A 23867-nucleotide genomic window follows, 5' to 3' on the forward strand; every position below is an offset into this window, starting at 1 on the left:
GGCCATGCAATGCTGCTTTTTGAATCGTTCAGTCTGCTTCATGTTTTCTGACAGGTTCTTTTGCAGTGAGGGTATAACTTCTAAAACCAAACTAATCACAAGTAATGCATGATTTAAGCAAGGGGGAATTATGTTTTCACACAGCTATTTGAATAATGATGTGAAAATTGATTTTTTATCTACTGAGGTTATCAATTTATTGTAACATTAGGTTAAATGAAAGAAGGTGTGAAAAAAAATAATCAGCACAACATAAAAACATTTGCATTTGTATTTATATTCACAGCAGTTCTATTTAATTTATCCCATATATTAAAATACATATATATATTACATCTATTTTATTATATTTAATAAATCAAAACATGTAAGCAATTACCAATCTATTTCTTTCAGTATTTATTTTTTATTTCACAATGTAATTCAGTTTTTTTTACATAAATGAGTACTTACTTGAATTAATTTTATTTTAATTGAGTTTTTTCATTTTTCTATAAATATATTCTTGTGCTTAATAAATATTTTAAATATTAGATGCATTTCAACAAATTATGGCTTTTTTACTCATTTATTTGGTGTAACTACATCCTGTTTCGTTTTAATATTACTGAAACACCGTTTTGATTTGTTGAATTCTGTCATTTTTGTCCTTCAATACAATTCAAGAAAACGTGTGTACTATGCATTTAAATACTCACATGCACATGCTTAAACATAACCAGTCAAACAATGCTGGACTAATGGTAATTGCAGGATCTAGCGGAGCAAATGTTTTATTTGTGCTCATTACTCAAAGTTCTCCGTCTCAGCTCCTCCCCCTCTGATTGTGGTTATGAGGACTAATATTGAGTCAAACATGCAGAATGAATGTATGGTAGCAGTAAATTTATGCAGGCAGAGCTGGGTCCTGCAGTGACTGGGTACCGTGCCAGCCACAAGGGCGCAACAACAGCATGTGCCTACTTGGGACATGAACTCATTTCCTTTGTGACTCTTCCCCCACCTCTTTGGCAAGCTCTCTGTCCCTTCTTGACTGTGAACTGCTCACCACTTGTGTGTGTTTTTGTCTTCACCCAGGTGTCTGTCATGTGTGAACAGTGCCTTCCGCTGCCACTGGTGCAAATACCGCAACTTGTGTACCCATGACCCCTCCAGCTGCTCCTTCCAGGAGGGACGAGTCAACACCTCTGAGGTTGGTGGTACACTCAAGAAGATAAATTCTCTGTTCCTGTGTTTTCTCCACACACAGAGCCTGTCTCAGTTTCATTCTGCTTGCATCGTTGTCTGTGTTGCAGCTCTGTGTCAGCCTGCGGGCATGTCTTCTGAAAGGCAGCCATCGAATCTTCTCTATTTTTCCAAAATGCCGCCTCTCATTCAGAGCTCTTGTTCTCGGCAACACCAATTAACAGTCCATTATCCCCAGAGCGACTGAGCTTAACAAGTCTTAACAATGTCACTCCGACCACGTCAGTCATGTGAGATGGAAGTAGCTTAAACACGCCTGTTTGTCTTTGGTAGATTCTGGCTTTACACACACTCAGTGCTTTGATTGTAGTGCAGCTACTTTAAACTGAAAATGATACTTCACTGTGACAGCACTCCTTTTTTAAATATATTCTTATTCATGACGCCTGCATGACATTGTGATTTCTCTCCCCTTGCTGGTGACCTTCAAACCAAAATGCAATTTCCTCTCTCTGTTTTGCTGACACTCTTCTGCTCTCTGCCCCCTGCAGGACTGTCCCCAGCTGGTGCCCTCGGAGGAGATTCTGATCCCAGCAGGGGAGGTGAAGCCAATCACCCTAAAGGCCAAGAACCTGCCACAGCCCCAGTCTGGCCAGCGAGGCTATGAATGTGTCCTCCACATCCAGGGGGTCAGCCATCGAGTCACCGCCCTTCGCTTCAACAGCTCCAGCGTACAGTGCCAGAACAGTTCGGTAGGCTGAGAAATGCTTCCTTAAGTTTAGCTAAGTCAAGTATAAATGGCTTCACTTCTCTGGCTTTTGAGTTGAAAATTGTGTGTTATTTGTTCACTTGTCCACCAAGTGAGACGTTTCTTAAGTAATTTGTGATTGATTTCTGAGATAAGGAAAAATCTGTTTCTGAGATGACTTGATGATGCAAATAGCATCTACCAGTGTTCCTGTTTGTCCACAATTAAATAAACAGATATGTATCCATATCTGGAGAAGCACTCATATATTTATGTAGATTTATACATCAGAGCTGTTTGCTTCATGCAGATTCCATGGAAAAAAAGAGGAGAAAGGAGGAGATAGTCAGTGAGTGAGCTCAAGGTCAATCCCTGTCATAGAAATTAAGCTGAAATTAAAGGAATATAATCGCACAAGTGCCTTTTTTATGTTCATTTTATAATGTGATACATTTTTAACCCAAAATAAATGAAAAATATTTGTTCTATTATCTTTTAAAATCTGCAGAATGTTTTATATTTGGTGCTCTTGTTTAATTTAATTTATTAGTTCACTTATATAGGAAGAAGTAGTAACAGACACTGAACATTTCAGCAGTTGTAGCCTAAGCTAACTTAAGTGTCTCCATTAAGGCTTTTTGCTAGATAAAACAGAAATATCATAAAGGGTTTTTAAAAAAAGTAGAAACATCTAATTTAGTTAGATTTTTCTGATATTCACCCGATTTGGGAATTCATGGAGAAAGGGAGTTTTTGTCATTATTTTTGTTTTCTGCTTTTTTCTACTGTGGATTCATGAAACTGATACATTCAGACAACAAAACACGACCATCAAGCCAAGCAGATGGGAACAATTTGTACCTATTTTTGCATCAGGCTTCTGTCGTCCTCTCTGTATCCAGAAACACAGCAGGGGATCAAGTGATCAAAGAGGTCTGGAAAAATATTTTCAATAGTGAGCGCCAGGTCCAGATAAGATAAAGGCACTTGAAAGTCAACTGTAAGAACAATATCAGACCATCTCAGGGAGAACTCCCACTCACATCAATTTTATCTCTTGTGTGATCACCATCCTGATTTTTGGTGAAGGCACAGCAGGTAGTATTTTTTCCAGTTTTAATTCTGCTGCATCAAAATTACAACCAGCTGTATTTTTAATGTAATCTTCATGCCAAGCGCAGGTTTTCAAAATCAGTTTTGTCTAGATTGAATTTTTAAAAAAGCCTTGGTGACCTTCAATTAAGGCAGAGATGTTGCTTGTTCAGTAGTGCTACTTCAGCAGCAGCCCTTCCTTTGTGTGCACTTGAGAATTAAATGATGCACTCTCTGTTTTGCACATACACACAATATAGCTTTGTGAATACCCCAGAGTGTTCATAAATAGTTAAGTCCTTTCGATGTTGAGTTGTGCATACATTTTCCAGTCTGCCAACATAGAAAGTATCCATGTTGGAAAATTGATGTTGGTGGTTGTTTGTATACACGCAGACCTCGACCAATTTGCCATTTTAAGAAAGTGTTGCCAAAAACCTTCTACATTACCTTCTATAAAAACAGATCTCTTTTACCACATGTTGCATGTACTTTTATTTCTGAGAGTATTGTTCAGTCAAAGCTGACATATGCAATAAGTGATTACCAAAGAGAGAACCAAAGAAAACTCAGTGTTTCCAGCTGACCCATTTTTTTATTGGGGAGGTTCCTGTGTGTCAGCTCAGATATTGAGATGATGTAAGTTTGCTGTAACATAGGAAGGAAATGTTGCTGCAACTGCTATACAAGAACTCACAGGGATTCCAATTCCCAGACCTCCCATTGAAATATTCCTCTCTTTCTTTCTCTTTTCCACTGTGATTCTGTTTTCTGTCTCTTTCTGTCTCTGCTTCGCTGACTCTGGCCTCCAGTATCTGTATGAGGGAATGAGGATCAGTGAGCTGCCTGTGGATTTTTCAGTGGTGTGGAATGGCAACTTCATTATTGACAACCCAGAGAATATACAAGGTAAGAACAGTCGATGTTTGCATAAAATAGGGTAGATAGCAAATGAGTTCAAATGTTAGAGCTGCACTTAATAGAAATACACAGGAGGAGATAATTTCTCATCTAACATGCCGTCAGTTTTCCTTTTAACAAATATTTATTTACCATGTCTTTACTGTGTTGCCTGCTTTGCCCCGCAGTGCACCTGTATAAGTGTGCAGCCCAGCGGGACAGCTGTGGCATGTGCCTGAAGGCAGACAGGAAGTTCCAGTGTGGCTGGTGTAGCGGAGAGGGAAGGTGTACACTGCGACATCACTGCCCTCTCATCAACCCTTACACCACTCGCTGGCTCAACCTGTCCTCCAAAAACGTGAAGTGTACCAACCCACGCATCACTGAGGTTTGCACTGATAATCAGCTTTCTGTCTTGCTTGCCCGCCCACTCAGATGCAGCTGCAGTCAGTCTGTCACTGTCTGCTTCCACTGCAATCTGGATCGTCATTCAGTCACAATTCATCATTGACAATCATCTTGTGCTGCAGTACTGCACTTAGAGTGCCAAATTGCAAATGTATTCATATTCCTTTCAACTTTTCGATCTGTTAAAGACACAAACTTCATGCTGGTTTCATTGGGATTTTATGTGCTAGAACAGCAGAATAGTGCATGATTGTGAAACAAAAGAAAAAGATACATGGTTTTCAAACTTGTATACACAGAGAAACCTTATAATTGTGGTAATCACTTTTTCCCTCTCAAGCCCTATTTCCATCAATGTGTGTTTTGAAGTATTGCATTAGAAAACATTGATGGAAGCTGCAAAATAACTTCCTAAGTGTTGAAAAAAAAATAAAAAACTTACACTTGCTTCAGATGGTGTGTGACTTTTCCGAATTTGATAAAGGGGAGATGCAGAGACACATTTGCCAAATAGGTTCTGATATAGCAAGCCTTCCCATCCACTGGTGATGGATCTGTCCCTTAGTAGATACACAAAATCCAAAACATTTATGAGTCCAAACCTTCAGGACAGTCAGATAAAAATAGGAGTGTTTGTAAACATTAATTTGTTGATATGCCAAAATATAGTTTGATATAAACCATACCATTGCAGCTCTGGCTGTATGTTTTGTGCCGTTGGCCTTCCAGTTGAATCTTCGCCCCAGCCTCCATACTTTTGCAGCCTGCCTGCAGGGCAGACATGGCAGGCAGTCCTGCAGCCTGCCAAAACTGCGCAGTATTTAGTTCCATCCATCTTCCCATTAACTCTGACAAACTTTTCAGTCCATAGAGAAGAAGAGAAGCATTCCCCCTGCTTCATGTTGGAATCACACTGGGAATAGTGTTCTAGTACTACACAATACTAATGTGCAGTATTGGTTGCACAAGAGTTTATCTAGAGTCTCGGGGAATCAGAGTGAAAAAGGCTGAACACAAAGCCATGTCACATTTTTTAGCAAAGGAGTGATAGACTGTACAGTTAAAGGTCTTTGTTGCAGCTAAAGTAGCTTTTAGTATGTACAAAACATTACTAGGGTCGAGCTGACAATACCTGCTCATATCTGTGCAGATACATTTAGAAATACTGACCTCTAAAATGTCTGAATTACTTTGTAAAGAAATGCAAGAAAACTAGGAATTCTATTCTTCCCTTGCTTAGTCTGGACACAGCATGGTGCTTTTGTCACCTACTTCTGTGAGGTCTTTAAATGCTTGGTGTCTGACAGCAGTTTGTCCAGGTTTTTCTAATTGTGAGGAAGAATCTGCATCCAATTGGTTATGTAGTTGGATGTGTCATGCTCAGAGTTCACTTCACCTTGACAATTTCTCCAAGGGCAAAGCGGGGGTGCATTCACACATAACAAGGGCAGAGATATTCAGTTTTAAAGGGCTGTTGTTTTGACATCTGCTTTCTCTTTGTGCAGTCTCTGTAGATGCTTCCTCATAGGTTTTAAGGTTTTTTTGCCTTTGTACAAGGTTAAGTCAGGCCTTTTAAAGTAACTTTGGCACATAGAAATAGTTTGCAATAGAACTTTGCAATCAAATGTCTGAATAAATATCTCTAAAGGTTACATAAATATCTTGCATTAGATTACGGACCTGCGTATGAGTGGCAGCTCCTTCTGCTTCCCCCACACAGTTCAAAAGCTCCACCCATTACTTCAATATCTTCCATCTCAGCAACACCTGGGTCGTGATCTGGAAGCGGTTAACTGTTTTCCATAATTGGGCCCTTGCTTGCTCAGGCCACGTTCTCCTCCACCCTGGTGCATTTGCTGTCACTGAGGAGTCAGGCCAGTTGGGACTGACTATTTAATTAGGTTTGGTAACACACCAGTGCTTTGTGGTTAACCCACCAGACCTCTCTGTCTCCACATAGGTTCATTCGACTTCCGACTTCACCACCACATACTCGGATCAAACTCTGGCCAATTAAAAACTTAATTCAACACGGTGGTTAATTGATCTGCTTATCTTAACCAGTTTTTGTGTAAAAAAAGAGAGCAATTCTAGGACTGTTTCCCCCTTCACACCTCTGTTTTGTACTTTTTTAACTTGTGCTTATCTTAGCTTATCTTTTTATTTTGTAATTTATAGCAACATGTTTGTTTCTTAGTCTTGATAACATAGATTTTAAATCCAGAATTAGAACACAGTTTTTGAGTTCTCTCCCCTACACAGTCCTTACATGGTATATATACACTTCAGAAGTGTATATGTTGAAAACGGCTAACAAATGTTTATATGAACACTTAAAGTTCTTAACAATAAAAGCACCTCCTTGAATACATTTTTTAAAAGTGACATTAGTGAGTGCCAACTTGCATACATCCTATCCAAGTTAAATGTATGCATATTTATACTTTGACTGGGATATTGCACTTAATTAATATTCCAAGTTATGTTTGATAGTTTGCAGTAGTATTTTGATTAAATTAAATGGATGCCAACAAAAGCAGCTCATGATTTGAATAAGTAATCTGCATTAATGCAGTCTTATAGGATGTCTAATTTACATGGATCTAATCCGAGCATGTGTTGCACAACTGAAGTTGGACTTTTATAAATCATTTGTAAATAATTGCAAAATGAGTATTCTCTCACTTTTGCACTCACTGATATTTAAAATTGCTATTTGAGTTAGTAGAAATAGTTTACACATCAAAAGTTATTCACAAAGACTGTTGAATGTCTATGGGTCATCTCTGCAGGTTTGGAGTCCATAATAAGAGACAAAGCAAAAATAGAAAATAAAAAGCACATTTAAAATTTGGCTGCAAGTCCAGAAATATTGGATTATTGTTCTCCAGAGGTCTATTGATTATAGCTGCAACTTCGCTGACAAGGTGGCACCTTAAGATATTTCCAATAATTGTTTCCTTGTTAACATGGCACAAATATTTACAGGGATTAAGACCTTACCGACTCAAGCTTATTTAAAATGAATGAAATGAACTGGTGTGGAAATGGAATACATTTTATTTGCATTTTTTTTTTTTATTTATTGGTGATTGACTCCAAAAGCTGCTGTGACATTGCATGGTTAAAAACCATTTTTCCAGCAGTCCTTGAAAATTCCCAAACTGATTTAAAAACAAAATCAGTTTGGTTTCTTAAGACATTAAACATTAAAATCATTAAACCTGGAAGAGTTGTAGTTTTCTTTTACTGACATTTAAAAAAAGAAATATCTGAAGATACAATTGAGACGGTGTGAATTACACAGAGCCAACTAGAGATCTGAATGAAAAGGGTTACTTTGAGCTATCTGAAGTCAGATTTTTTTGTGACCTTAGGGTTGCAAAACCAGCTCTGTGTGAGCATGTACTTCAAACACAGACCCACCTATTTTCTTTTTTCCTTTTCATTGGTCGTGAAGTTTGCTCCTCCCGGAACCCCTCTCTAGTCTCTCATTGATTACAGTTTCTTTAAGAAGCAGACATCCCCCCCAGTGGGATTGCATTTATTAATAAATTTGGTTTTGATTGTATGCACCGAAGCCCCCATCATGAGCTGATTTGTATACATACTAGCACATTAGTGGATGTGCCTACCACAAGATAGGCCTTTTAAATAATTAATGTTTCTATTAAATGCCAGGGTGCCTCCCACCATGGTCCATTAATATTGAAGAGATGTAAGCTCCCACTAACAGCAGAGGGAACAACATCAAATGAAGCTGGGGGTTAGACGTGCATATAAAAGGCGTCTGTTCAATTGGCTTTAGCCATATCTTCTGTGTGCATTTACAGCGAATTGAAGAGGCTGCCCTCCCTGCCAGTGACAGGCTGTATTAACTTTGGTCTGTAGCCTTGGGAAAGAAAAATGTCAGATTCAGAGTTCCTTTTTCTTTCACCTCCTCCTTGTATTTTTTTCTAGGCTAATTGTTGGAGCTGTGCACAGTATAAAATGTAGAAACCCTTAAATTAGATATATAATTCATTGCTGTACCATCATTTTATACCCAAGCCTTTAATTTGAACAAATTTAATTAGAGGGTAGAAATCACTGGGCAATAAACAATTGTTTTTAACAAGATCATTGCTGGCAAAGTTATTGGTAACCGTAACAATTCCTTTCAAATAAATGCAGCTAAATTAGATTATTGTTTGCGCCGCATTTATTTTTCAAGTTGATCAACTTCCAATTCATTAGCAATCAAGAAAAAATGATTTAAAAAAAAGCAAGCTGATATTTCTTTTAGTCACCAACTTCAAAATTACATGAAGACGCATTCTTACCTTCCCACCAAACAATAAGGGAGGTAAAAAAAAAAAATCTTAAAAGCTCACATTTGGAAAATGGATGTGTTCGTCATGCCACTTTCTATCTGTCGTCAATGTCTGGAGACCTTAGTTTGGTGAGGTGAGACTATAAAGGAGTTTTTCAGAAAAACATATTCTATGTTGGTTTGAACATGAAAGAGAGGGTGGATATGTGAAAAAGTACCTTATGTTGTGTTCAGACATGGAGGAACTGTGATGCTGTGGGCTTGTTTTTCTTCCAAAGACCTAATGAACCTTGTTGGATCTTAAAACAAAAAAAAAATCAAGTAAATTTTAAATAAAAATCAAGTTAATTCAATGAGCAAACTCGAAATGGAGTCTTTCAACAGGATACTGATCCGAAGCAAAAAAAATTGTTCTCCATATTATCTAAAATGATCTCTCTCTGTAACTTTGTGAATTTTTATAGATCATAACTATATGCTGTGCCTCAGGCAAAAGCACAAATTGTGCCAATAGTGATTTTGTTAAAATCATTTCTTTTTTTTACCTAAAGGATTTTTTCCCTGTGATTGTTCAGATTAAATGTACTCAAACAACAGATAGGGTTTTCACAGTTTTTAGTGTGAGATTGTGCTGCTGCAGTACAATATCAAGGCTTTTTTGTATGCATCTTTAAAAAGGCTGCCAATAAATGTGACTGGCATTTGTGTGTAAATTTTTTAATGAAAGCCAAACTGGTTTCTCCCATTTTTCCCCTCACATTTCGTCCTCCTAACGCACACTGAAAGACCTCTCTCTTTCCACCCCATATCTCTTAGCTCTCTACAAGACATTTAAGGCCCCATAAAGAATTTAGGATGCTGTTTGTTGAGAAAAAAAGTGACCAGAGCAGTTTTATCAAGCCCATTAAATTTTACTCACAATTAAACTTGACATCCTCAAATTAGTCTGAGTAGAGGCTAAAGACAATGAGATTAGCTGCAAGCTTCTAATCTGTGTCAGACTTTATTTTATTTCCAAAGTTAAATATGCTGTAAAAGGAGAGGAGGAAGCAGCTCCTGTGGGTAGTGCCTGAGAAGTTATGTGAAACAGTGAGCAGAAAACAGGAACACAGGGAAAAAAACGTGCTGATATTTCAACTTTTAATGATAGATGTGATGATTAAATGTTATTGCTGAATTGTCTTGGAAAATTCAGCAGTTGTAGCTGCAGTGACATGCCAGACTTGCATGGCCTGAAGGCACTTGGGATGGTGGATTACTCTCTCCTGTGTATATTGGGTTTAGCCATGCCTGCATCAGCACATCTTTTCCTACAATTACTTCAGCCGAATATGTCAAGACCACACTGACAGACAACCCCAGGCTTTTCACAAATCAGAATATTGTCTCTTCCTCCCTCCAGCTTAAATGCATAGCTTCCTACAAAATATTTCTTTTATAATGATTTCTTTCTTGAAGATTTGAACATCTTTCAATTTAGACAGTCTTTCTGAATAATACGACGCAATGTCAAAGAAAATAGGAGGCCAGTAATCTGGTCCCCTGTGTTCAAAGGACACAGATTAGACTGGAGAAAGTGCACTGATGGGATGCTGGGATAGCTGTGTGTATACAGGCTTGGTGTTTGTTGGGAATTACCCTTCTTTGACAGTGTGACAATGTCAGAAAGGTAGCAGCAGTGCTGGTAAAAGGATTACACGGGAAATGTGGATTGGTAGCACTGGGTGGTAAAAGGAATAAGGGCATTAGGGTGTGCATGCATGTCATACAAGGCTTCCTCTGGATGTCTGCATGATGATCCAAACTCATAAGTTGGTGTTTGGAGGAGGAAGTCACATGTTACCAACACCTGGTGTTGGTAGTTTCATGATGAGGAATACTTTTTTCAGGAGGGACAGGATAACTGATTAGAGTTACTGAGGAAATAGCAGGCAATTATTTCAGGGCAATTCAGGCAAAAGTTCACCTTCTATTTGGAGAACAGTCTGTATAGTCAGACCTGAAGTAGAGAAGTTTATGTCAAAACATCTACATGCAGTATTATAACTCTGTTGACCCCAGCTTTAAATACTATTGAGAATTGTGTCAAAATTTAAAATTTGCTCTGGATAGACAATCCAAAATGAATGAGATTCAGTTTTTCTGTACAGAGGAATAGACCAACAAAATTGTAATAGTGAGAGAAAGAGCAAATGGTAGTTTTGTGAAGTATTGACTCATGCCTCTTTCTTCAGATATTTATTTCTTTAAAAACATGAAAAGGCAATATGATCTTTCTTCTATGTCACAGTTATGTAGTACTTTGTGGTGTCAACCGACACAAAAAGGAATAAAATGTGTGCTTACAAGAATACATGTGGAAAGGTCCAAGAAATACCAGCTCTTTAGACACTATAGACAGGGTGATAAAAGAACTCAAGCGATGCTAAGATGATGCTACTGACGAGATTATCTACAGCATATCATTTTAACACATTCCTTCCTGAATGTAAAGGTCATTAGAATCAGGTTTACTGGCAATAAAAGCAGAGTATTGTGTACAGAAAGGATCCATTATAGATTTAGTCCCTTTGTGTATATAAGAAATGCCGAGACAAAGCGCCTTGCAGCCTGGAGACACTGGTGGCGTGTGCCTTTGAAGTGGTTGATTTTCTGTGATCCTGATGAATCAAGCCTCTGTCTGCCAATGGGGAGCTCAGTCAAATGGGTTTCATGCATGGATTAGACTTCCTGTGCTTATTTCACCACGGGAAAGGCTCTATTTCAGCCTTTAGGGTAGGAGAGACGAGGTCTCTCAAGCTTTTAGCTTTCCCATCTGTGATATAGCAACACCATCTCCGCCTCACCTGTCACCCATCTTGGCTTATGGGACAGAACAGAGTGGGATCACTCACCTACCAGCGCTACCCACCACACCCCAAATGCTCAGTCTGTCTTCTCCATTTCACTCCTGCTGTCTCAGGCCACGACAATGCTTATGTAACTGTCACTAAGTCTACTCAAATAGATGACATGGATATATTTAGCCATTATGTTTCTCCCCCATTCTATACCCTGCATGCCCAAGCATTACTAAAAAATTCATGTATTCAGACCCCTCAGGCAGTGCAGTGACACACTTACTTTACATCCAGAGCAATTAATGTCCGCTGAATCTAGATTACAATGCTGACGTCCCACAGGGAAACCGGCAGAGCTGCGGTGAGTGTACCGGGTGGAGTGTGGAGGGTGCACAGCGCATCAGTGACCGGTTAAAGCTCTTTGTTGGTTTTTGTTTTTGGATGAGTGGCCAGTAATAAGATATTGATTGTTTACATTGCCAAGTGACATCCACCCCCTACTACCCACCTTTTTCTTAGTTTCTGTCTTTTGTTAACGCCCTTTCCTGCCACAAACATTATTTTTACTCTTTTTTTCAATTTATTTTTTTGGGTCTATAAGGCTGGATTAATGCCAGGTCGACTATTCAGTGTGGCTTTCCAGCACAGAAGGCACTTTGCCACACTGTGCCAAGGTCATGCTGGGAAGCCATATTGCAGTTTATGAGGTGGCCTCCGCTAACCATTAATATTGCCCCTTGTTACATTAGCCATTAATAGCAACAGCAGAAGATGCTGATCAAGCAGTTATCCCGGGTGTTGTTAATCCCTTTCATTTCTTTGTGAATTTTATTACTTAATTATTGTCTATGAAATGGAAATCTTTACAGGTTTTTGATATTCTAATTCAGATTGGAGTGAGATGAGGGTGGGATCAGCAGTCGGAAATGTGGGATGGTACTGATATAAATGTATTTTCATTAAACAACCAAGGATCTATTTTGGTCAGAAATACTTTGTTGGAACAAACAACTGAATTTAATAGTCACTCCAAGTGGTTTACTTAGTGTTAAGTCTGGTAAACCCCAATAAGTTACCAAAAAATAATATTTTTGAAAAGAGTAGTGAATGCAAAGTCGCATTCACCACTTTACTGCTCATGTCAAAGTTGAGCAGTAAATTGAAATTTCATATTGTGGCTTATCCAGCAAGGAAGAGAAAAACTCAGAGAGCAGTAGCTTGGAAACCCAAGAAGTCAAATTTGCCTGTATTTAATATTTAAATATGACCACTTATAAACTGTTATTCTAAAACTTTAATTCTGGGCAAAGTGACATGGGGGAGATTGTGCTTTGGCTACTTATGCAACTTCAATGTCCTCTTGCTAACTCACCTCAAATCTTGACATAATTTGCTTTAAGAAGTGCAACATGTTTACATAAACATGTGTTCTGTGGCCTGTGCTGGTTATAAAAACCATTGTACACGTCTTGACAATTTGCTTTTTGTATCCTTCAGGTGACTCCGATGGCTGGACCACCAGAGGGGGGAACTCGGGTGACTATCTATGGCACAAACCTTGGCCTTGCTTTCTCAGACATGGTGGACAACGTAGAAGTGGCAGGTGTCAGATGCACTCCTGTGGAGAAAGGCTATATTATTGCTGAACAGTAAGTCACAAAAACAGGAGAATTAGCTAATCAGCTTCTTACTTTTTAGTTTAAACCTTTAGGCATTTCAGCATATTATGCTAATTTGTAGAAAGTGTTCTATCTAAGGAAACTCAGCTGATTGTATCGAGTGAATCTGGAGCAATCCCTCTTCCTGAAAGAGCATGTAGCAACTGTTTATTATCCCTTCATAATCTGATTTGTTTACAAAATTATGTTGCTTTGTTCTCAATTTTTTCCTTCCTTATGAAACGTCTTTATACTTAAAAGGTATTTAGTTATATAGTGGAAAAGCAAAATTTCAAAAATTAATTGGAAAAATAGCCTGAATTTAGTCATCAATATTAAACACAAAGTGCATTATTAAAGAAGGTGTGAAGTTAAGTGCAGTTCTCGCACAGAAATATCCTGTTCCTTCATTAGGGAACTGCTGATTTATCACACTTTGGTTGCTCAGTGCCTCATTTTTGCTCTGACTGTGTTTTGAAGAATCTTTCTGCTTGTGGTTGTCGTCAGCTTTTCTCCAAAGAATCTGGGTTACGTGGTGTAATGATTCATGTATTGATAAATATTTTTTAGTTCATAGAACCAGCTGTCATACACAACAGAAAAACAGATCCCTGCTTATTTTATATCCTTACGTACAAGGAGGTGTTCAACCTTATCTTTCTAAGATATCTATTTTCACCTCTTTCTCAGTACATTTCTAACATTTACACACCGACAACACTCCCAGAAAAATTACAAATGTTGCTATCACCTTTTTATTCTATAACAGCAATTTTCTCTTTTGAGGAAATAATCTACTGCAGCACTTTTTTCTATTCCAGGTGACAATATGCAGTGGGTTGGGCAAAATAATCTTGTTGTGCAAAGTCCTTAAAACAATTTGCAAATTGAAAGACAGTGTATTAGTTTAGTTTGCAAAAACTAAAAACTATCATGGAGGATATGACATACTTCTCTTTGCACTTTGGAGAACTCTTCTCTAAATATGTGGTTCAACTCATCTAGCTGCAGAGCATTTGATAAAATCAAGCTGAAAATCTACTGATTCTGGTCGTTGATATACACAATGTCTAAAATGCATACAAGTCTCTTTCAGATTCAGATTTTCTAGATTTTACTAAAAAGCATCTATTCAATTAATATGTATTTCCTTTTTGTAGTTTTGTTTTGAAAACATTGCCATTGTTGTAGAATTATAACTCATGGGAAGAGTACGCAAACTTCAGTATTGAATATTTTCAGCTTCTCTAACAAAGTACCATAATATTACAGCTTTTAAATTTGACCATTAACATGTATCTTGCGGATTTCAAAAGTGATTTGTTGCATAGAAAGGTTACAATCAATATGTTCACATTGGGACTGAAAGCTGCTCTCCCTCACTATCTTTCCTTTAATGAAGACTGGAGCTGGTCCAAGCAGTCTGTTCCTGAGTTTGCTGTTAGACCCCTGCAGGACACTAACCCATTTCTCTCAATGTTTCTAATCTCATCAGCTACAATCCCACAACAGCTGTGTGTGTTTACTTGTGTTTACCTCTCTAATTTTCCCATGCTGGGCGTACATCATATTAAAGTCTGTCCCAGTCACCCAGAACTAATGAAACACGGCCTGTGCCGCACAGCTCACCCATCATCTCGCTCCCGGCTAGAAATGCAGATGTTTGTTGACTTATAGACCAACTAGCTGGTATTTCATGTGTCTTCTTGTATGTCAGACTTTGTATGGGATACAAAGAATCATTCACACATTGCTTTAATAAAAACCTTCAAATCCGAAATCAGTTGAGTTTCTCTTAGCTGCATTTTCTTTGGAGATACTTCAGAGAAGACACAAACTACTCGACTTGCAGCCATCAAAGTTTTCATAATAATACAATCTGAAAGAGAAGTGCCGTTTGAATAAAAATGAAGCTTCAAACAGCATCCAGAATCTCTCGTATGTGCAAAAAAAAATTTAATAAAAATCATTTATTGCCTAAGAAATTTCACTATTTTTTTTTTTTTTTAAATCTAATCTGAATTGAGTGTAGTCATTCACAGAGGAATAAATTATATCAAGGTGTTTCTGTTTCTGTTGCATAATGACTGCTTTTGCCTGGCGATTACATTTACATGGAACTAACTAAACCTATTGACTAACTCAGACTTCTTAGGAACGTTCCATTAAGAATCCACAACTTCCTGTTTTTCTAGGGAAAAATAGATGCTGGTTTCTCTTATTTGCTTTTCAGAATGGGAAATACATGAAACAATGTGCTGGGACATGGCTACAACAACATAGCTACTAGTCTAAAAATAACTCTTTCCATTTTTATTCAAATTAAAGGTGATATTTTTGTAGATTTTTCAATGTTCTCATTAAGTGATTAGAGTGCTATAAACACTTTCAGAATATTTAAAGTAGAGCAAATATTCCCATATGATTTTTTTTGTGTGTTTGTGACTCACTTCAGCGGTTGGTTAAAGTAATTTCTAATCACCTCTATGACATAGTGTCATGTCGTGCTGTGAGAGTGAGATAACACACTTGCAGCTGACTGAATGAATATACATTCACATCCACACACTTTCAGAGGAGCCTTTAACCCTAATTCTTCCCTTGACCTACTTCTGCCCTCAGAATGAGAAACATCTAACCATTGCCCTATTCATATCTTATTGTTATTATACTGTTGAAAATGACACTTATAAACCGATGTTCTTATTAATTCTTATAACTTTTTAGCAATTGAAGGACATCAATAAGAGTGTGTGTCTGTGGGAAATTCAAGAAAATACCAAAACGTGTAATGAGCAGCATGTCTGTAGCTTGAAGCTGTGCACTGGCCAGCTGTGATTAAAATTCACATTGTGCCACTTGGCTTTAGGGGACAATTTGTCAGCAGCATGCTGATCTGACAGCACTTTAATCTAAATGGGGGAAGGCAGGGAAATTCATTCACAGTATGTGGTAGACAGAAAACAATATTTGGTCAAATTTGAAGAAATAACCCATCATTTGCTTTGGCAAAACTTGCAAGGAGTTGGATTGATGTGTTAAATTTTGTGCTGGAATTTTATTTCTGGAGTTCTGGGGATCATAACTGCTTAATTATAGGCATCTTCTAATCTAACTGTGGGTGTTTGTCTCCTGGCGTAATGCAGTTACCAGGCTTTCTGTGATGGAAGCCTGGTAAAGACACTTTTGCTTTGAATAGAACTCTTCACTTTGTCTTCAGCAGCCATTTTTTTTTAGAAACAATTCCCTTCTGCTACAGATATACAAGATTCCAAATTGAATCTCCATTATTCAACATTTCTTCCTTCTTATCGCAATGTATTAAGGAATTAAAGGCAGATATTTTTCAAAACATATTTTCATAAATCTATAGTTTAACAAAGAGCCGAAGATAAACCAGGGATTTTGTGTGAGAAATTAAACGAATCCCTGAGCCTCTGAAGCCTGGTAGGAAAAAAGAAATAATCTCCTTTAGCCACTTTCCACCACATGGTGCATCATACAGCACAAAACTCCCACAGCCATTTGTTTTAATTCAGATAATCGGTACTGGAGAAACAATACATCAGCTGTGCTTCATCAGCTCCACCCCTACCTAGCCCTGCCATCTGCTTCGCCACACACTCTGTCTCCCTTTGCAAACTGTGATTGCTCCTTGTTCTTTATTACTGCCTGGCACCAGCAATCGATAGAGACACTCACTTTATTATGTCATTTGATCTAGTCACCTGCTGCGTTGGTTGTCACCTGATCACACGCTATGATAGAACGGTATTGATCCTACTGCGTGATTTGCATTATAGTCGTATCACAAGAATGAGAGCAGCGCTGCTGGGGGGCCGCGTTGTTGGTGAGCAACTTTACTTCAATCAGATCAGGCTTCTCTTGGAGCGCCACAGGAGGAGGAGCATTGGTTTCATATATCATGTCTTCAAGGGGGTTCTGGTCGATAGCTGGATGTGTCCCCATAATGACATGCATGAAACAATAACAGAAGATTGCAATTAGGCCAGTAGATAAATCAATATCAAATAGAGAAGTGTTTGGATAGGTTTCTCAAACATTTTGTAACTATAAAATATAAATGCAAATATAAAAGTGACAGATCAAGTTCAATTCAGTCCAGCGAAGACAGACTTTTAATGCCAATTTCCTAATTAGTGCTTCGAACCACATCCACAGAACTAAGTGGTGGCAGTGACATGACTAAATGTAGAAACCATTAAATAAATGTAAATTAATTTAGAAGGCACTGTATGCATGGGACTTTTTTTTTTTTTTACTACTAACCTGTTTGATAAGAGGTGCATTACTCCTATGTTTTTTGTTTTGTTTTTTTCTTGTAGGATCGTGTGTGAGATGTCTGCGGCTTCAGCAGACAACAGACCCGGCCCGGTCCAGTTGTGTGTGGGTGAATGCAGACCAGAACTCAAGACTCGCTCCTCACAGCTCTACTCCTTTGTGGTATGTTTGCATTTACACTATATAGCAAATAAGTCTGCTGGACAGAAATTTTCATGTTTGGACTTCAGTCAATAAAAGTCCAACAAAGGAGCTGTGTATAAAACTACTGTATAGATTTAGTTAGTTGAACGAAGGGGAGTTTCAACTTGCAAATTAATTGTTATAAGGGCCTCTGGCAACTCAAAGCCTTTTAAGTTGCCATGCCAACCACCAGTGTAATTAGACAGCTTGGTGTTTTCTTATAAGTCAGTTTTGAAATATCACTTCCTGACTGACAGCAAAAGGTTTTAAGAGGTTCTCATTAGAATTCTGTGGCGGTTCATGGTTGGCAATTCTCCTGCTCTTCATTTATGATCAAGTTGTGAGGTTAAAATCGCCTCATAAATATTTTGATAAAGACTTTTTCCACTTTTCTCCCGTTTTGCAAGTTAATTTGTGTTTCACATCCTACAAGCTTTACTCAGTGAATATTAATAAAATATTGCTACATACTTTAGAAATGTAAACAAAAGTTGTTCAGGGATTTTCGTAGCTTATGAACTTTGTTAGCAATAGCTCTTTCAAATTGAGAGCAACGAAAACATCTGTAACTTCTTAAGTTGTTGTTCTAAACTGCAATCAGGTCCACATATGTAAGCATGCACTTTTTCCTCAAGGCCACTTTGTATCATAAAATCTCAAATTGTTGGGAATACTAAAAGAAGGAATGCTTATTTGTTGCTTTGATTGTAACAAGTGAATCCTCAAAGTTTCAATTTATACCGCTGCATGAATGGTACCCTTAAAAATATGCAAGCGACTCATGCCGTGATCACACACCATCACAGATGATGGTTTGACTCTTGTGCTGACAACACTCCTGATTGTCTTCCACTTCATGGCCTCGATGTCTGTTTTTTGAAAACAAGCTGCTCCTCTGTCTTTCTGACCATATGTCATATCATGTGCTTCAGTTCAGAAGACGCAAGCACAAGGGATTTGTGGTCCTTTCAGACATAAAACAGTTTCAGGATCCATTTGGGTGGAACAGCTGATTGCATTGTGTAACAAGGTTTTGCCGAGGCACTCTGGATCACATTTAGCTGTGCTGATGGAAGTAGACAAATTGTTTCTCAGGGAGTGCCTGGTGAGGACTTTCTTTCTTTGTAAAGTTCATTGCAAAATTTTGTCAAGTTACTGCCAACAATGTTGTGATTATTTCCTACAATTTTTTGTGATAGATCAACAAACAATGTAGAAATTCAACTCACGTAGTATGCATCCTCTTATGTTATCATTAGGGAAGTCTCTGTCAGCTGTGCACATTGAGAGAGAGAGAGATTTTTTTTTTCACCGCTCCTTCATAGCCAGGAGCTGCTGTTTTCCCACAGAAATGCTTTTGCAAGACACTATAAACACTAAGGAACACTGAAATTTTTTTTTAGTAATGCCTTTTCTGTGCTTTGATTTTTGCTGTTTATCCATAATATTGTGAATAGAAATATTCTTTGAAGTCTGGACATACACATGCTTTTTTTTTTTTTTTTTGCACTTTTACTGATTCAGACATTCTTGAAGAAAACACCCATTCATCATTGAGTGGATCGAAAACAATTTGAGTAAAAACAGCTTTACCACCATTCAAGGTTGACACTGATGTTCTTTTTTTTTTTTTTACTTTGAGCTCTAACCTGCTGATTCGTTTTTATTGTCTTTCTTTTGGCATTTGTGACCTTTTATTGGCCCAGCAGGATATGGGCAGAAAGAAAGGGGGAGACATGCAGCACAGGTCTCAGTCAAACCCAGGATGGTTGCACCGAGGACTGCAACCTCTTTATGGGGTGCCAACTCTCCCGCTACACTATCTGATTCTCCAAACTGCTGACATTTCTTTTTATAATCCAAAAGAAAATAATCAGATCACAATAAATTAAACCACACAGGGCTTAAGTTATGCATTAAGCCCTGTGTGGTTTTTCAAATTTTCAATCTGATTTTTACTAAGGTCAAAAAGTGATTCAAGCGATGTGTTAAAAAAAAAAACAAGACCCAGAGCCAAAAGAAAAGTTATCAATTTCTTCACTGCTTTTCAACCTCTTTATCCAACTTTATCTCCATTTTTCTGGTATTAAATTTAAGTAATGTCACAAAAAATTATTTAATATTTTACAGACTTCTTAGCAAACATCTCATAATGTCCCAAACATATTATATGACACCCAAACATGACTTAATGGGTTGGAAGGCATGTGTGAGAGGAAAGACTGACAAATAAATTAACTTGCTAAACCGCAAATAAGGCTTGTCTGTCCTACATCCTCTGGATTGCAGACATTTCTCTGCTTCTGTCACCTCAGTCTCAACCTGCACCCAGCAGATTATCCGCCATCCCATTTGCACTTCCTCTCTCACACTTCCACAATTAGCTTTCTCGTAACAATTAACAATGTTCTGTAATTAGCAGTGTTGTTCTCAGAGCACCTGGTTAGTTCTTGTGCCCTGGAAGTCACTCGTACTGTTGCAGACAGTTCTGAGTTTTGTCATTATCGAGCCCTTGTCTTTGCGTGTCCATGTCTCTTTAATGAGCGATACGCCTGCCACCAAGTGAAGATATTGAATTCTTCAGAGGTTTCTTCGCTGAACCTAGAATTTTCACTATTCCTTGCACAGACAAAAAGTGTGAGGACAGTTTCTTCTTTTTTAGGTTTTCTTTGTAACACACTACTCCTTACAGTATGTGTACAGACAGGAACAGGGTTATGAGGACAGGCTGTTCATGAAGTAGGTTCAGAAATGTAGCTTTATGATCGTGCAGGTAGAAATCTCTGTGTTTCCACATAAGCACGTGTCCCTGTGTAAATGTGCAGTACTCTCATTTCCCTTATGACGAGCTGTCTACGTGGATATTTCTCCATCTGTCTGTGTGATGGCAACTTAGCTGCCTGCTGCTGTAAACACTAGTTATTTTCAGAGCGTCTTTAAAAAGCTTCACTCAGACACAACTCACCAGTGCTCAACACGCTGTAGTCGGATCTCTCAGGGATTCTAAGAGCTCCTGGTTTTATCCTCTTTTCTCCCACCAGCGCTGCGCTCGGCTGCCATCAGCCTGGCAACATGAATAACTGTAATTTGCTTGGGATCTGTGATAATACATAAAGTTGTCAAGTGTTACCACAGGGACATGTTTCTGTTTACTCTTGACAGTATCTATCCTTTAATCTGTTGGTTGCTGTCTTCCTTCTGTGCTTTTTTTCCATAGCTTTAACTTGCTCTCAGGTCTATTTTAACCACTTTCTTCCTCTGCATCTGTCTGTTTTGTAGACTCCAACTGTCACAGGCCTGTCCCCGAGCAGAGGTCCAGAGTCTGGAGGCACTAAAGTCACCATAATGGGAGAAAACCTTGGCGCTGGCAGCAGTGTCAATGTTCAGTTTGGAAACCAGACGTGCGAGTTCTTCGGGTGAGACTTCCCACTCACTCACATTTCTAAAGTAGCTCTGATCTAGTGGACATAAAAGTTTAATTTGTCTTTTTATGTGCACTTTAATAGTTGTAATAGATTTTTCACTGTTCAATTCATTGTAGGAGCTGAAATGTTCCAAATGTATAGGGTTATACTGAAGAACAGAATGTGTTTTGTTGTGTTTTCGATGCATTATGGTGAAATGTTTCAATTTCTATCATTTCTAAGTAGGGGTGGATATTTATCATAATGTTTACTATTTATTGTAATGACTATATTAGCATGATAATACATTGGATTAAGGCAATAAATTCCACCTGTCATTATTGTTGGGGTTTGATATTTTTACTCTTTATCCACTGTCTGTTCAATGAAAGCATTAGTAGATAAAAATTAATTTGAAAGTATGATTAAATGCAGCGAATGTACGCAGTTTAGTGATACAAATCACAGTTCTTTTCTTTTAGTGCATGATAAATGAGGATGCTTTTCAACATCACTATTTTTGCTTAGGAAAGGTCAACATTTTTTGCGAGTGTATTAACATAGTGGAGAAAATTTCCATAATTAGAGAAATTTGTTTTTAACAAAATATGAAGTGGCATGGGTCTTTATTTTTTAAGATCCCTCAAAAAATATAGTATTTGTTAGATGAAGGCTACTTTGCTCTTCACTTAAGTTGAGAGTTTTCGGAACTTTAATTCACAATACATGAATATGTTTAGTTGAGTTTAAGTATGATATATCGCTTAACAAGTGACCTCTCTCTTTGATGATAACCCATGTTCATCATTCGATCATGCATTGTGAGCAGGATACATAGTTAGATTAACACAAAACTTTTTATCAGACAGAAATAAACCTTCCTCAATAATCTTCTGAGTCAAACTTTTATAGTTTCTTGTTTGAGCTCAAGAGGAGGATGCATGTGAGTGTAGCCAGATCTCTGATCATTCCTCTTTGCACGCATAATTGGATTAGATCATCCAAAGACCTCTGTATCCACCAGCCTTGTGAAATATTTTACCAGAAGACTAAAGACTGTCCTGTTGGCAAAAGAGAGATTAGTAACAACAGGAGAGCCAAAAGTTGTGAGTTTTTATTTGATAAAATTGACAATTTCTTAACTTTGGATTTAACCCCACTGGATAAAAAAGTCAAATTGAAAGGTTGATTTTTTTTTATTTTATTTATTTTTTTTATCAAATCTTTCAGTGTGAGATTATGCTGCTGCTATAAAAGATTTATTTATTTTCAGACTTTTTACAAATTTTACATGAGGTTCCAATAAATGTGGTCGCCACTGTACATGCTTGCTGTGAGCAATTCAAAACAGAAAGGTTGGCTTTTTAAAAATGCGTTGAATCATTGCCATTAAATAAGATGCACTAATTCTCATCTCTTCCTTTATTTTCATTTGCTTTTACTGAGAATTCCCTCAGGGAATATCTTCTTTTCTTCTGCTGTCAGAAACTAGTAGATCTTAATCACACCTTTGAATACTAGCTGCAAGAAAACCCTTTTATTCATTTCTATCCACTTCCATTCTTATTACCTTCCCATCGGTGTGTTTATGCCCCCCTCGCCTCTCCACTGGTTTTATTTTATATTTTATTTTCTCCCTCTCATGCTTGCCTCCATCCCTCTTCACCATCCATGTTTTCATAACTCGGATACTCCCCCATGCCCTCCTTTTTGCATTTCACTCCTGAAGGAGCCTATTTTAAGCCCTGCAACAGTAATGTGACTATGATGTTGTAAGGCTGAGGAGTGAGGGCATTTTTAATGAGATATGGGGTTAATTGGTGGTTTGTGCCACTGCATGGGAGGAAGAAGAGGATGGGGACATTATGCCACAAGATCTCCTCTGCTAATGAATTGGGACAGATTCAGAAGGTGTGCAGGTAGATAATGGAGTACTGAGAAACTATATTGTAAAAGGAAATGCAAGTGGTGGAGGTCCTAAGTGCACGCATGAGGTGCAGCTGTGCTCACGCTGCATTATTATTCAGGTAATTACACAACAGGGCTGGTAGAACAAATCGCATAATATATTCAGTTGCTGTAGGTGGTGCCTTTTGCTCATGTAAATTGAATATTTTTGTTGGTAATGTAGCTTTTAACAGGGTGTCATTATTTTATCGTACTTTCATCTAATCTCTGCACAGATGAAGCATGTCTTACGTATTTAAACTCTGCTGATAAGATCTAAATGTTTGCTTGTCTTTAAGGCGGACCATGAAGGAGATAGTCTGTTACTCGGCCCCATCCCTGTCCGGGGTCAGCTCAGTTCAGATCAGTGTGAGCGTGGATAATGCCCAAATCAGAGAGAGCCTCACCTTCGAGTACATAGAGGACCCCACTGTCCTGCGGATCGAGCCGGACTGGAGCATTGCAAGGTAACCCAAATTGCACTCCACACAAATTACATTTATCCACACGCTCTCTAACCGAGGTGGAGATTTTCTCTTCATCCAGATCTTTAGAGAAAGTCAGTTCAGGTCAGCAACAGGAAGCAGACAGGAGTCGATGCTGCACTTCAAATTACTGTTCGGGTTTCTTCCAATTAGTCTGGATCTGATAGAAAAGACCCAGCAAACATATTGGAGGGGATTGAGGTTGAGGTTGAGATTCAGCTGTGAAATGAAGTGTTAACTGGTCTGTGGAAACCTTTTCTTTTGTGGCTTTAACAAAATAAAGTACGGAATTTATCGAGTGTAGAAAAAGCTCTCCAGTCAATACCGTGATATATGATCATTTCTACAGTACGTTAACCTTAGCCTGAAAGCAGAGCACATGCAGTAAATTGCAAAAGTATTC

The 23867-nt window shown here is 38.1% G+C and overlaps 1 protein-coding gene across 3 annotated transcripts in view; it reads left to right on the forward strand.

Moving 5' to 3' along the window:
- Nucleotides 1-23867, forward strand: part of plxna2 (plexin A2) — a 200909-nt gene that overhangs the window by 132449 nt on the left and 44593 nt on the right. For all 3 annotated transcript variants that reach the window (XM_055056717.1, XM_055056716.1, XM_055056718.1), the window contains 8 exons: nucleotides 1078-1192; nucleotides 1737-1937; nucleotides 3838-3934; nucleotides 4114-4313; nucleotides 12983-13134; nucleotides 17490-17607; nucleotides 20908-21044; nucleotides 23279-23446. In XM_055056717.1, coding sequence (XP_054912692.1) covers nucleotides 1078-1192; nucleotides 1737-1937; nucleotides 3838-3934; nucleotides 4114-4313; nucleotides 12983-13134; nucleotides 17490-17607; nucleotides 20908-21044; nucleotides 23279-23446 — 1188 coding nt within the window. The remainder of the gene's footprint in view (nucleotides 1-1077; nucleotides 1193-1736; nucleotides 1938-3837; nucleotides 3935-4113; nucleotides 4314-12982; nucleotides 13135-17489; nucleotides 17608-20907; nucleotides 21045-23278; nucleotides 23447-23867) is intronic.

The sequence above is a fragment of the Poeciliopsis prolifica genome, unplaced genomic scaffold (genome assembly GCF_027474105.1).
Source record: "Poeciliopsis prolifica strain line A6 unplaced genomic scaffold, Auburn_PproV2 SCAFFOLD046, whole genome shotgun sequence".
Taxonomy (NCBI): Eukaryota; Metazoa; Chordata; class Actinopteri; order Cyprinodontiformes; family Poeciliidae; genus Poeciliopsis; species Poeciliopsis prolifica.